General features: G+C 40.9%; 1 protein-coding gene across 1 annotated transcript in view; it reads left to right on the top strand.

The window, feature by feature from the left end:
- LOC117826168 (glypican-5-like) overlaps positions 1 to 14,402 on the top strand; it is a 76,586-nt gene that overhangs the window by 30,076 nt on the left and 32,108 nt on the right. Inside the window, exon 8 of the mRNA XM_034702056.1 lies at positions 4,713 to 4,833. Within this exon, the coding sequence (XP_034557947.1) occupies positions 4,713 to 4,833 (121 nt within the window). The remainder of the gene's footprint in view (positions 1 to 4,712; positions 4,834 to 14,402) is intronic.

Here is a 14,402-nt window from a genome sequence, read left to right as displayed (position 1 = left end):
AGCGTTTGTAATGTTACTTTTGTTTAAGTAGCAACAACAACAACAAACAGACCACATAATATGGTCTGTGCCTTTAAGTACGTTACTGTGTTATCTATCTATCTATCTATCTATCTATCTATCTATCTATCTATCTATCTATCTATCTATCTATCTATCTATCTATCTATCTATCTATCCATCTGCTCTCTCTTCATACATCTTTATCTCACAACATCTCTCTCTCAATCTCTCTATCTTCATTCTCTTTTTTCTCTCTTTTACTTGAACTCTTATTCTCTACCTCTGTCTCTCAATATCTAGCTCTACATCTTTTTTCTATCTCTCTATCTCTTGATAACACTTTGCTCTAGCTTTTTGTCTCTACCTCTGTATTCCTATCAATCCCTCTATACATCTCTATTCTCTATATCTTTATTTATCTGTCACTGTCTTTATATCTTGCCTCTGCCTCTCTCTATCTACAGATCTATCTCTCAATCTCAGTATCAGTATCTATTGTTTGTATATGCTCCCCTATTTCTATCTCTTCATCTTTTTATACACCAACCCATCTTTATTTTGATTGCTCTATCTATTCATATCTCTGTCATTACCTCTCTATTTCCATCTCTTTATCCCTAGCTCTCTTTCTTTTTCTGTCTGTATCACTATCTCTTAAGTGTATCTCTCTTTCTCTGTGTTTCTCACTACTCTTTGTCTCACTCTATATCTTTCTGTTTTTTGATCTATATCTCTTTTTCTATCTCACCCTTTCTCCGCCTCTCTGTCTCAGCTGTGCAGCAGATTTATCTGGACACAGAAAAAACTCTTAAACCACAAATCATCTTTAAATATGTGAATAGTTTCTGCAAAGTAGCTCCAGCACATTAATGTGTATAGAGTCACACTCACTGTGACCCTCATCTCTTTTCCTGGAGCTATTATTTCTAATTGTTGACATTGCAGTTCTTCTCCAGTAATCCGCTCTACATTGGCAGCAGATACAACATAATGCATCTCATCATAAAACACAAGAGAGTAATTATTTTTCCCATAGCCAGTCTGAGTATGTTGACAACGTCAGCAATATAATGTTTTTGTTTATTTACTATGTTTAATTTCTAGTGATTGTATTTATTATAATAGAGCTGTATTGTTTTTTTCCCTCTACAGTCTGCACCATGTTAGTCTCTCCTTCCTTAATGATCTAATTTTACCACGAGAGTCTGCAGTCACGTCTCCTCTCAAATTGAGCATACAGCTTTTGATCTGCTAATGTCATACACGATTGGCTGCATATCTAGTGTGAACTCGCTCAAAGCAGGATTGGAAAACATTTCTCACAGAGACAGCTCATACATAAGCACCTCTGTGAGACTGGCTATCATCGATCGCCAATGCCAGGATTAATAAAGCAAAGAGAACCAGACTAAGTTGTGAGTCAGGCCTCGGGACATGAACAATTTCACTTGAATGAGACCTTAAATTACCAGGAGAGGATTTTTTTATCGGGAAATATGAATGCAAGAAAACACTATCTGTGTGAGAAGATGAAGACTACGCTTAATTACAGACTTCATGTATCAGAATCAAGTTTGTGGTGGGATTTGATTCCAAACCAGCAGGGTTAGCATGGCTCCAGAGGCTGGGGTCTCCAGCACCACACCATCTCCTGGCATTAGACTAGTCATTTTTTTATTCACTGATATTCACCATGTGCCTTTTCTCTGGTTCCCACAATCCTGTTGCCACAGCCTGATGTGTTTGTGTAGCAGAGGGTGTGGACCGAGCGGTTACTGAGCGGATGGCTGATTGTATTAGCTAGCAGAGGTGGTTTGGAACTTTATGACTTGGGAAAAATATGAGTCATGATCTACTGTTTCTTCTCTTCTGCTTTTCTCTCGCCTCATCTTCCTTTTGATCCACCCACTGCATCCCCCACACTGACAAAATGATGTGAGACTTTATCACAGCCAACCACAAAAAGAAACATCATTATGCAAGTTGATCAGGGATCAAACTCACGGATGACTTTCATACACCAGATGCAGGCCACCATACCCAGTTCCTCAAATAAACTAGTTGAGTATGACATCTCATTTGCATGCGTCTGCAGAAAAGGAAGCAATTCATAGTCTGTGGAATAAGGTGGAAAGTGTTTTCTAGAAAGAGGACCTGAAAACAATAACAATGGACTGGACTGGATTGTGTTTATATAGTGCTTTCTCTCGTCTCTGACCACTCAAAGCTTTTTTACACCACATGTCACATTCAACTATTCACACCACATTCATACACTGATAGCAGAGGCTGCTATGTAGAGCACTTCAGTATTAACTTCTCCCGTTCACACTCCGATAGCACAGCCACTGGGAGCAGTTTGGGGTTAAGTGTCTTGCCTAGGGACTCTTAGGACCAGGGATCGAAAACCTCTGTCCTTAAAGGGATATTTCAGTTTTTTTAAGTGGGGTTGTTTGAGTTACATTACACTAGTGCTTCTGCTAGCCACAATGAGTGCTGGTGAGCTCTTCCCCTTTAATCCCCTGTGGATGAGGACACCTATTTTGCGTAATTTCCATTAAGTTAAGAAAATATTGTCCAGAAACTCATCACGGTGCAAATGCATGCACCAGTTGAAAAATTGGAGCTATTCAGTTTGCCGTCAGAAACCCCCTTTGTTTTGGCACTATTTTCGGACGCACCTCGCTGGGTTCTTCCGCTGCATGAGCACGGATACATGCCGATTATGAATGCCATGTCAGTGCAAGGCAGCTGAATAAATCCCAATTATTATAACTTTTGCCAGGATTGGAATCAACCTGGTCATCTTGGCTTTAGCTGAATTTAACACATGGGCAAAGGAAGTTGGGTTGCAGTGTGTGCTGCATCACCCCCTAAAAAAGAGACTTCCTGCACAAAGGCTTGCAAAGGGACAACATTGTTTTCTTGTTACTCTCAGAAACCTATAAATAATTTGATATCTTCTGTAAATTGGTGTGACTCATAGCTGTTTGGAGTGTTATCTCTGCTCACAAACACATTGATAAGTTTTGAAAAGAATGTATCGTCTATCAAACTTTTTCAAACTAGAATGAATAAATCAAGTCTTATGACATTTCCGTACAAAGACGACAGTGTAAGTATGACATCATCTAGACCGACTTTCTCCAAGCATCTCCAACCATGACTGACTCCATGTACCCATGACTAAAATGCATTCACATGAATTAGCGCTGGCAGCCATGTAAAGGCAGCGAGGATAGAGTTTAGGAGGGGCAAACAGAGCGAACAAGGTCTAATGGATTTATACTGCGAGACGTGATCTGCTTGGCACTTCAGACCTTCTGTCGGCCAGCTACATCTCGAGAAATGCACGGTACACTTACAACAGCTGGCCAGTGGGTGGCAGTGTAAAAGGTGATTTAGGCTTAATCCTATTTCTCATTTTTATCCCTATGTCTTGTTTTCAAGCTCCCCTTGGAGTTAAAATGGGTGCTGATGAAGTCTTCCTCTACAAAATTCAGCAGCCCATTAAGACCCTGATTCATTATGAGTAGCCAACAACAGCATTTACATAAACAGACACAACATTAGCTTGCCAGCTAGCTATACCAAGACATCAGCATACTAGCAATTATTTTAATGCTTGTTCCAAAGATGACATAATACATTGAAAAAACATTAAACTAAGATAATACAATGTCTATCATCATTTTCAAGTCTTATTAACCAGTAAATACAAAAAGTAAAAGTAAATACATTTCTGCATTTCTTATGTGCTTGAAAAGCGATCATGTCGATGATTCACGATGCATCCTAGGTGATTTCTCAAAACACTCTGTTTGGAGTGACAAATCTCAACTTGAAGGGCCATGTTTCTCTCTAACACTTTACCCTGTCCTTCCATCTCAACAAGGATCAGGATGCCCTACCTCTTGACATGAACGTGCAAAACATGCAAAAGGTGTAGGTCTAAGTGGTAGCTCAGGGGTGGATTGGGATTGAGCCTTAGTACGCCCACTGATGTTGGCAGCCATCAGGGATGTTAAACTATTCCATCAAATCCCATGCATTTTGTAAGAAAAATGGCATTTAAATAGTTGTCCGTTTTGTGCATGATAGGGTTCATTTTTTACTCTTCAAACAGCAACTACATGGAGGTTGAAAATGCAGGGAGGTAATCATATTATTTTGCATACGAAAAGGAATAAGTTGCAGTAGATTCCCTCTTTATTACGTTTTTAATGATTTCCTCTACAAAAATGAATCGTTTTCAAACCTCTTGATAAAAACTCTGTAATGACTTAAACTAGGTTAGTGAGATTAACAGTCTGACAGAAGATTAGCTCACATCACTACAGCTAAATGTCTCAACTGCCCCCTCTTTTTGAAATAAAGTTGCTCTGTTTCTTTTCTTCTCTTTTTGCCAGAAGTAAAAAAAATGAACATGTCTTTGTGTGTGTGTGTGTGTGTGTGTGTGTGTGTGTGTGTGTGTGTGTGTGTGTGTGTGTGTGTGTGTGTGTGTGTGTGTGTGTGTGTGTGTGAGCGTCTATGAATGCGTCTATGTGTCCCTGTACATCTACTGAATCAGTGAATCATAAACTCAGAGTTAACATACTAGTGTTATGACTAGTGAGAAAACTGGGGCAGAAGAACAACACACACATGAACACTCAGAACTGGGACATAAAGTACTGCATGTCAGTGTCTTGTTCTGTCTCTCTCTGTAGTTATGCAGGTCGAGTGGTTGGCAGCAGCTTAAAAGCCCAGAAGGAGAACCCAGAGCTGACCGTGCGAAATACAGATCCTGTCCTGAAGGGGGCCAAACAGAGGCTGGAGCAGCTCACACAGGTACACACTCCAGCTGTCTGATGCTCAAGCCCTGCGTATACAATCTGTGTCATTACATCGAAAGTGAATGTATGTGTGTATGTATGTATGATTTATCTATATATCCATCCATCCATGAATAATTTGAACAAGCTGCTTTTTACTAGCTCGCTCAAGGAAGTACTCTGGATATAAACTTTGAAAATTGTGTCACATCTGTCATGAATTATCTCCACAATAAAGTTGTAGGCACTTCCCCACTGTATTCAGCCCTTTACATATGTGGATAGACTTTAGCACTGTCAGGATGAGAGCACACAGTGCAGCTCTCCACAGCTCAAAGTGGAGATATGGCAGCTCACATCAGTCACTATCAGGCCCAAAACTGGAGCAGACTGCTAAAAGTTGTAGAACTTTTGACCGATTTTGAGCTTCAATATCATCAGGGAAATTTGATTTGTCTACTATATCTTGAGACAGAAAAGATACAGTGGATATCAAAAGTCTACACACCCTTGTTAAAATGCTAGGTTTTGTGAAATAAAAAAATTGAGACTAAGATAAATAATGTCAAAACTTTTTCCACATTTAATGTGACCTATAACATGAAGAATTCAATTGAAATAAAAATATTTTAGGGCAGGGGTGTCAAACTCATTTCAGTTAAGAGGCCACACACAGCCCAAGTTGATCTGAAGTGGGCCGGACCAGTGAAATCATAACATAATAACCTTTAAATAACGACAACTCTACATTTTTCCCTTTGTTTTAGTGCAAAATAGTACAAGTATGTGCTGGAAATGTAATCAACTATCTTTCTACAAAAACAGTTCTCCATGATGAGTCTCATAGTGGGGCAGAACATTTTACTCTTTAAGCACTGAAACCTGCTACAAACACACCAAACAAGTTATCATTCACCTGACACAGAGTGTAATTTTTACTGCAAAGAACAGAGAGATTATAATAATGAAGAAGGTAAAGTTGGCTATCCTGGACACCTCAGCTCCGAAAGGAACTGTTTGCTTGCTGGACAGTGTTGTATGCAGGGGTGTTGTGCTAGTGTTAGTAGTTAGTGGATCATCTTATAGTGCTCTAAAAAGACTTAATGAATCTCAACCGGATTATGCAAACAGCAAGTAATCTATTTTCTCACTTTGAGAAAAAAGTCCCGGGAAAAAGTGCTGTTCAGGTGCGCTCCATCAGCACTATGATTGTATGCGACCCTCAGAGGACAAATTTAAAATAGTAGTTACTTTTATTGAAAATTTGCAGTTAATGTCTAATCTGTAATTTTTTCACTTTGCAAAGTCGTTCGGGCCGCATGTTTGACACCCCTGTTTTAGGGGGAAGAATTAAAGATAAAAAAATGAAATAATGTGTTTGCATAAGTGTACACACCTTCTTATAACTGGGGATGTGGCTGTGTCCAGAATTAACCAATCACATTCAAACTCATGACCAATAGTAGTCAGTATACACCTGTCATAATTTAAAGTAACTTTGATTAATCCCAAATGTAGTTCAGGAGGGTTTTGCTGAAATTTCCTTAGTTGCATCTTACAGCAAAAGCAATGGTCAGCAGAGAGCAGACTATCTTGGTCTCAATTTTTTACATCACAAAACCTGGAATTTTCACAGGGGTGTGTAGACTTTTGATATCCACTGTCGCAGGGGCAAAAGATGTGCAGTTTGTGGTGATATTAACAGCCGCAGTCTATTCTTAATGAATTCCCCCTAATGCACTGTATTCACTTTCTGCTGGTCTCAGGGCCTGAGCAGTGACATCAGTGTATCTGCAAAATCTATTAAAACAGGTGAAAAAGTTGCAACTTTTATCATCCAGGTTTGATGATTTTCTAGATTTGTTAACCTCTGAGGTGTGATTGTCTTATTGCTTTACCGGTGTGAATTAAAACATGTGATTATTTAATTGCAGCTTCCATTTACAGTTACCAAAGTAAAGTCTGCCTTTAGAGACATTATTTTAGTTTAATGGTGTGTTAATCTGTGTCCTAATGATTGAGGAAACCCATCAGGTTTTTTAATCACGTGGGTTCATATTTCTCAATCTGGATGACATGCCCAACATTATCATATTCTCTTTGCCTGTAATATATTTTTAAATAAGGCAGCATAAGATGAAACTGATGAATACATTCTGCAGACCGTGCTGTAGACTGTGTTTTGGTGGGCCTTGATGTGGATGAAGATGAAGTCTCACAGCAGGCGAAATGATCTGTGGCTGCTTTTATAACTGTCACAGAGCATGGATACCTTTTATATTCACCTCTGCCATGACAGCTTGATGTATAAAGGTGGTTAGCATTCTGCAGGATTGTTGCTACCTTCCCTTAACAGATGGAATTATTCATATCCATGCTTAAATAATAATGCAGTTATTAGTTTGATCTTTACAGTGAAAAATTAAGTTCCACCTTTATGTGTTGCTTCAAAGTGTGATGAAAGTGTGCAGGGATCTGGTATGTGTGTGCGTGTTATGTGTCTTCATCTTCATCTGGCTCTCAATCATCTGTTATCAGCCCATGTGTGCAGCGCTGTTTAATCTAATAAACTTAAATGCCAGCACTCCAAAAGGATGTCGATAATGACATGCACTAATAAATTAAATGATTCAACAATTAAAACTTGATTTATGCAGCCTCTTCAAAGCTCTGGACAGCATGGTGGTATGATGATATGATTTGCATGGATGACTCATAAAACCATACAAAATATGATCCCATAAAGTAATGCATCAAGATTACTCATAACGATGATTCATTGTTTTTGGCTGTGTTTGGATGCTCACCAGAGAAGATGACAGACGATGAAAAGGAGGCCAGACGACAAAACACAAAGTGGAAGAGAGACTAAACAGACAGGAAAATAAGACAAAAAAGAAATACACACTGCATCAGCGGTTCAAAGATGAGGCTGACAGAATTCTGCTTTCTATAAATTTCAGCCTGGGAACTAGACGGATATCGAGTTCAGGTTTCATACAAGTCAGATGTTTCTGGTTCCCCTCATGTTCAGAAAGATTCCAGTTGATTTGGCCCGGTCAACACCGTTTCCCAAACAGAATGTAGTTACGTGCCAGTGAGGAACGCTTGTTCACAACTAAAACTGCTTCATTCGAGATCTAGCTTGCCCTGAAGGGATCATGATTTGAATAGCCACCAAGTGTATATCATTATTATTAACTGGCTAGTAACTAAGGAAATAAACAACATGGCAGAATTATGATTTAAAGATGATTTAATTGATCTAAAAATGATTAATTTTTCCAGCTGGAAAAAAATGGTCCCGTTCGTGGCAATAAAATTCTTATCAGCCTTATTGCTGCACAAATGAACGATTAACTGAACTGTAAGATTCATGGCCAAGTTTGAAATTGGAAATATGAAAACACTAACCATGCTTTATGGTTATACATTGAACTTAAAATGTACATTGTAGGTAATTGTTTGGATAGAGAGAGAGAGAACCAAGCAAGGCCACACTCACACTGGGGATCATATAACTCCAACAACCCAGGATGACTCATGACATGTCATGTCATGAAAAAATAATACAGTAACGAAAACTTATCGACTTTAAGGTATATTTTGAGGCAATTTTCGCTTTTAATGGACAGAACGGCTGAAGAGAGACAGGAAATACAGGGAGCAGAGAGTAGGGGAAGACATGTAGCAAATGGTAGAGGCCTGGAATCAAACCTGCGACCACTGGGATGAAGACTATAGGACTATAGCAACTGTATATGGGTGCACGCTTAGACCACTGGGCCAATGGCACCCGTATTGTCAACATTGTCATTGACAAAATGAACGCTGGTCAGGGCGGCAATTTACCTCAGTGGTTAAATCATGTACTCAATTTACAGACACTAAAGTCCTCTATAGTAGTGAGTAGCATGGGTTCAAATCCCATCTACTTCCTTCCGTCAAACAAAGATAGAATTGATTCACAAATCCACCAGGGACTTGACATCCCACCGTCTGACACAGTCCTGTCCTCTTAGTAAGGAATTAAAAAACCTTAAAAACAACCTTAAAAGAGCAGCTATCTGTCATCAGTTAAGCTAACGCATTGGTGATTGAGTCAACAGGCAGCTAATGGTAACATTTTCATATGCAGAATTTACAATCTCATTGTTTAGAAGACAAAACAATATCATATCATATCACAAATGATGTATCAGACGCTAAACCATGAATCAAAACCTACAGTGGCAGGACTCATTGTGTCATGAGACCAAGGAATGATTCTGTAGTTTGCTGACATCCTGAGAGATCCTCCCTCCATCAGTGTTGTTTGTAGTTTATGAGTGTTCATCGAGGGACAGGACATGTAAAGGTCTATTTTTCTCTTTGTGCTGTTGAAGCTTTTTCTGCACTCCTGTCCAATTTGGGTGGTGAGTCCATTAATCACGTTGCATTTACATGGAGGACATGCCAAGTCAGCATCCCTTCCCCCACTACGTACACAGAACACACACTACACACACACACACGCACACACACACACACACACACACACACACACACACACACACACACACACACACACACACGCACACACCATGTAGTCATTTATGTCTGAGACCTACTTTCTCAGCCCCATTAATTCTATGTACTACTACGTGTCCTGTTAGTGTATGATATAAAGTGCAGGGCATCTTCTGTGAATCCTCTACCACAAACATTAACACACACTGCAACACTATGAGGACAGAAGAAGTCAAATCAATGATTTTGTGACTATAATAAATGCAGAATTGATTGTGTTAAGTGCTAACAGACCAGAGCACAAGATCAAAGAGTCACATATTTGAGCTCATTCTCTACTTTTACTTCCAATGGGTGTCTTTCGTTCTCTGATAAAAGTCTGTGTACTCTGAGACCTGTGTAACTTGACACGACTAATTGTTCAAGTTTAGATTCACCTTTTAAAATTCATGGCCTTGTCTGTGCTTCTTTCTTGCTAGCTGCCTCGGCACTTCCTCTGTTGGGGAAGCCATTTATCTGAGACACACACATTAATGCATACCATGTATTGATAATTATTCATGCCTGTCACATGTGCCATTTACACACAAGCATAACCGATGTGAAAGGAAGAACAAAATGTAAAACAGGCCACAGAAGCATCCTTTGAATATTAATTATTTCATCAGTCATGGTTTGATCGTCTGCTATGTCTTTCTGTCTTTACTGTCTAAATGTTGGGTTATGTATTAATTAGACTTTCACTGCATTGGGTTATGTTTTGCACAGATTTTTCCTTCTAATGGGATACAATTAGCATAACCATTCAACTGTCCTCACAATTAAAGTTTGTGTGAAGAACTCAGCAAATCAGGATGAGCATAATCTGCTCCTGGTTAGTGGTCCTGCCACTCCTCATCTTTTTGTGACAGTAGATAGCAACACTGTCAAGTAGTCACTATTAGGGTTCCCACGCGTCCTGGAAAACCTGGAAAACCTGGAAAACAGTTGACCAGTTTTCCAGTACTGGAAAACACCTAGAAAATGGGAGAAAAAATAAAATGTCCTGGAAAATCACAGATAGTCCTGGAAAATTATTCCAACATGGCTGCGTGCGACCTGACCCTATTAACAAAACACATCCCCATTCATTGAAAGTTGAGTGCACACTGTGCTGGAAAAGACAGCGACACTGCGCAACTTTTTTCACATCTTTTCTCCTTCACTTCATAATCATGCATTCACAGGAAAACGGGGTAATCTTGTTTATGTTTTATGGTACATTTGGCTCAATTACCGTACTCTAGCTCAGTTGTTCTCAAAGTGTGGTCCTGGGACCCCTGGGGGTCTGCGAACCATAGCGTGGGGGTCCGTGAAATAATTTGAATACATTTCTAGTAAATCATAAAATTGTGCTGTCATTATAAAACAGCATACACCATTGTTATGATACCATTTGGTGGCTCGAAGGGATATGTGAGTCTTGCTGCTGTTAATTTTCTGAAAGCGTTTACAATTATTTGAAAAGTATAAATGCTGTCATGTTGAGTCAACAAGGAATGAAATGACCCTCTGTTTTAAAGTATACAAGTGGGATTTACTTGATTCAAATTGAAGTGTTATCTGTTATACTATGGTACAGGTCTGAAGTATTTACATTGATACGTTTTACAATACAAATAGTTCCATGGGCAACTAAGAGTGCAAATGGTAGTAAGCATGTGCTTTAGTGATGGGAAGTTCGGCTCTTTTCAGAGAGCCAGCTCTTTTGACTCCCGAACGGGTGTTAATTAGGATCTAGCCGTATCTTTTACCTTAACTTTGAAAAAATAATGGTTTGTGTTGAAACCCTTTTACGTACAGTGTTTTATGAGAAGACTTATAATGCCCAATTTTGTGATTTATTCTTTTTACAAAACCATTCTTACCCTAACCCTAGGGTTAGGGTTGGGATTAGGGTTAGGGTTATGATTAGGGTTAGGGTTGTGATTAGGGTTAGGATTAGGGTTAGGGTTGTGATTAGGGTTAGGGTTATGATTAGGGTTAGGTTTAGGGTTGTGATTAGGGTTAGGGTTAGGGTTGTGAATAGGGTTAGGGTTGTGATTAGGGTTAGGGTTGGGGTTAGGGTTGGGGTTATGATTAGGGTTGGGGTTGGGGTTGTGATTAGGGTTAGGGTTAGGGTTGTGATTAGGGTTAGGGTTAGGATTAGGGTTATGATTAGGGTTAGGGTTAGGGTTGTGATTAGGGTTAGGGTTAGGATTAGGGTTGTGATTAGGGTTAGGGTTAGGGTTGTGATTAGGGTAGGGTTAGGATTAGGATTAGGGAGAGGGGTAGGGTTGTGATTAGGGTAAGGGTTTTGATTAGGGGTAGGGTTGTGATTAGGGTTAGGGTTAGGGTTGTGATTAGGGTTGGGGTTGTGATTAGGGTTAGGGTTAGGGTTATGATTAGGGTTAGGGTTACGATTAGGGTTAGGTTAGGGTTAGGATTAGGGTTAGGGTTAGGGTTAGGGTTAGGGTTAGGGTTGTGATTAGGGTTAGGGTTATGATTAGGGTTAGGGTTATGCTTAGGGTTAGGGTTGTGATTAGGGTTAGGGTTGTGATTAGGGTTAGGGTTGTGAATAGGGTTAGGGTTGGGGTTAGGGTTGGGGTTATGATTAGGGTTAGGGTTGTGATAGGGTAGGGTGTGAATAGGTTAGGGTGGGGGTTAGGGTTGGGGTTGTGAATATGGTTAGGGTTATGATTAGGGTTAGGTTTAGGGTTAGGATTAGGGTTAGTGTGAGGGTTAGGGTTGTGTGATTAGGGTTAGGGTTAGGATTAGGGTTAGGGTTATGATTAGGGGTAGGGTGTGATTAGGGTTAGGGTTGTGATAGGGGTAGGGTTGGGGTTAGGGTTGGGGTTGTGATTAGGTTAGGGTTAGGGTTGTGATTAGGGTTTAGGGTTCGATTAGGGTTAGGGTTGGGGTTGTGAATATGGTTAGGGTTATGATTAGGGTTAAGTTTAGGGTTAGGGTTTGATTAGGGTTAGGGTTAGGGTTAGGATTAGGGTTAGGGTTTTGATTAGGGTTAGGGTTGTGATTAGGGTTAGGTTTGTGATTAGGGTTAGGGTTGTGATTAGGGTAGGTTAGGGTTGGATTAGGGCTGTGAATTCGGGTTAGGGTTGTTGATGAGGGTTAGGGTAGGATTAGGGTTATGGGTTTTGATTAGGGTTAGGTGGTTAGGGGTTGTGATTAGGGTTAGGGCTGTGATAGGGTTAGGGTTTTGATATTAGGGTTAGGATTGGGGTTGTGATTAGGGTTAGGGTTAGGGTTGTGATTAGGGTTAGGATTAGGGTTGTGATTAGGGTTAGGGTTAGGGTGTGATTAGGGTTTAGGGTTAGGAGTTGGTTAGGGTTGATTAGGGTTAGGGTTGTGATTAGGGTTAGGGTTAGGATTAAGTTTAGGGTTAGGGTGTGATTAGGGTTAGGGTTAGGGTTATGATTAGGGTTAGGGTTGTGATTAGGGTTAGGGTTAGGGTTAGGATTAGGGTTAGGGTTTTGCTTAGGGTTAGGGTTGTGATTAGGTTAGGGTTAGGGTTGTGATTAGGGTTGGGGTTAGGGTGAGGGTTCGGATTAAGGTTAGGTTTAGAACCAGAACTAAACTTAAGCATACAGAACCAAAACTCATGCAAACAGAACCAGAATCAAACACAACCAGAACCGAACCAGAAACCAAACAGAACCGAACAAGACCTGACCAGAACCCTACCAGAACTGAACCAGAACAGAACCAAAACAGAACCAAAACGAAACCAGAACAGAACCAGAACCGAATCGAACCAGAACCGACCAGAACCAAACCAGACCCGAACCAGAACCATAACTGAACTGAACCAGAACCAAACCGGAACCGAAACCGACCAGAACCGACCAGAACCGACCCAGAACCGACCAGAAACGAAACAGAAATGAACCAGAACCTGGAACTGAACCGAACCAGAACCGAACCAGAACCGAACCAGCAAACGAACTAGAACCGAACCAGAAACCGGAACTGCACCGAACCAGAACCGAACCATAACCGAACCAGAACCGTACCAGACTTGAACCAGAACCGAACCAGAACCGAACCAGAACTGAACCAGAACCAACCGGAACCGAACCAGAACCGAACCAGAACTGAACCAGGACCGAACCAGAATCCGAACCAGAACCAAACCGACCCGAACCAGAACCGAACTGAACCGAACTAGAACCGAACCGACTTGCAACCAGACTTGAACCAGACTTGAACCAGAACTGAACCACCAGAACCGTACCAGAACTGAACAAGAACCAAACCGGAACCGAACCGAACCAGAACCGAACAGACCCGAACCAGAAACGAACTAGAACCGAACCAGAACCGAACTGAACCGAACCAGAACCGAACCAGAACCGAACCAGAAAACCGAACCAGAACCGTACCAGACTTGAACCAGAACCGCACCAGAACCGACTAGAACCGTACAGAACTGAACCAGAACCAATCGGAACCGAACCGAACCGAACCGAACCAGAACTGAACCAGAAACGAAACAGAACCAAATCGGAACCGAACCGAACGAACGAACCAGAACCAAAATAGAACCGAACCAGAGAACCGAACCAGACTTGAACCAGAATCTATCCAAAGTCGAACCAGAACAGAACAGAACCAGAACCATACCAGAACAGAAGCAGAACAGAACCAGAACCAAACTCAGCAAACATCATCAATGTCCGCAGGTTGGCATTGAGAAAAAATGTGATGCCTCAGCTTGGATGGCTGATCCGATTTCTCCTCTCAGTGAGTATTTGCCCGGTCCATCAAGAAGACTCTCTCTGAAGGAACAGATGAAGCAGGATACACAGTCTCCCTCCATCACCTGTATCCTATATCCTCACATGTGATTGGCCGCATGGCCGCCATGCTGACCAATCAAAACAAAGTTCTGCTGTGAGCAGAGCAGGGCTGAGCGAAAGAGAGCTAAGCAGCGAAAGGAAAAAACTGGGAGCCGGCTCTCCTCTAGATGCGAGCCGGCTCTTCTGATTCACTAATAAAGCATCCGGCTCTCAGAGCCGCAGCTTTTGATCATGACACATC

Source organism: Notolabrus celidotus, chromosome 2, assembly GCF_009762535.1.
Source record: "Notolabrus celidotus isolate fNotCel1 chromosome 2, fNotCel1.pri, whole genome shotgun sequence".
NCBI lineage: Eukaryota > Metazoa > Chordata > Actinopteri > Labriformes > Labridae > Notolabrus > Notolabrus celidotus.
This window is presented reverse-complemented; position numbering and strand designations above follow the sequence as displayed.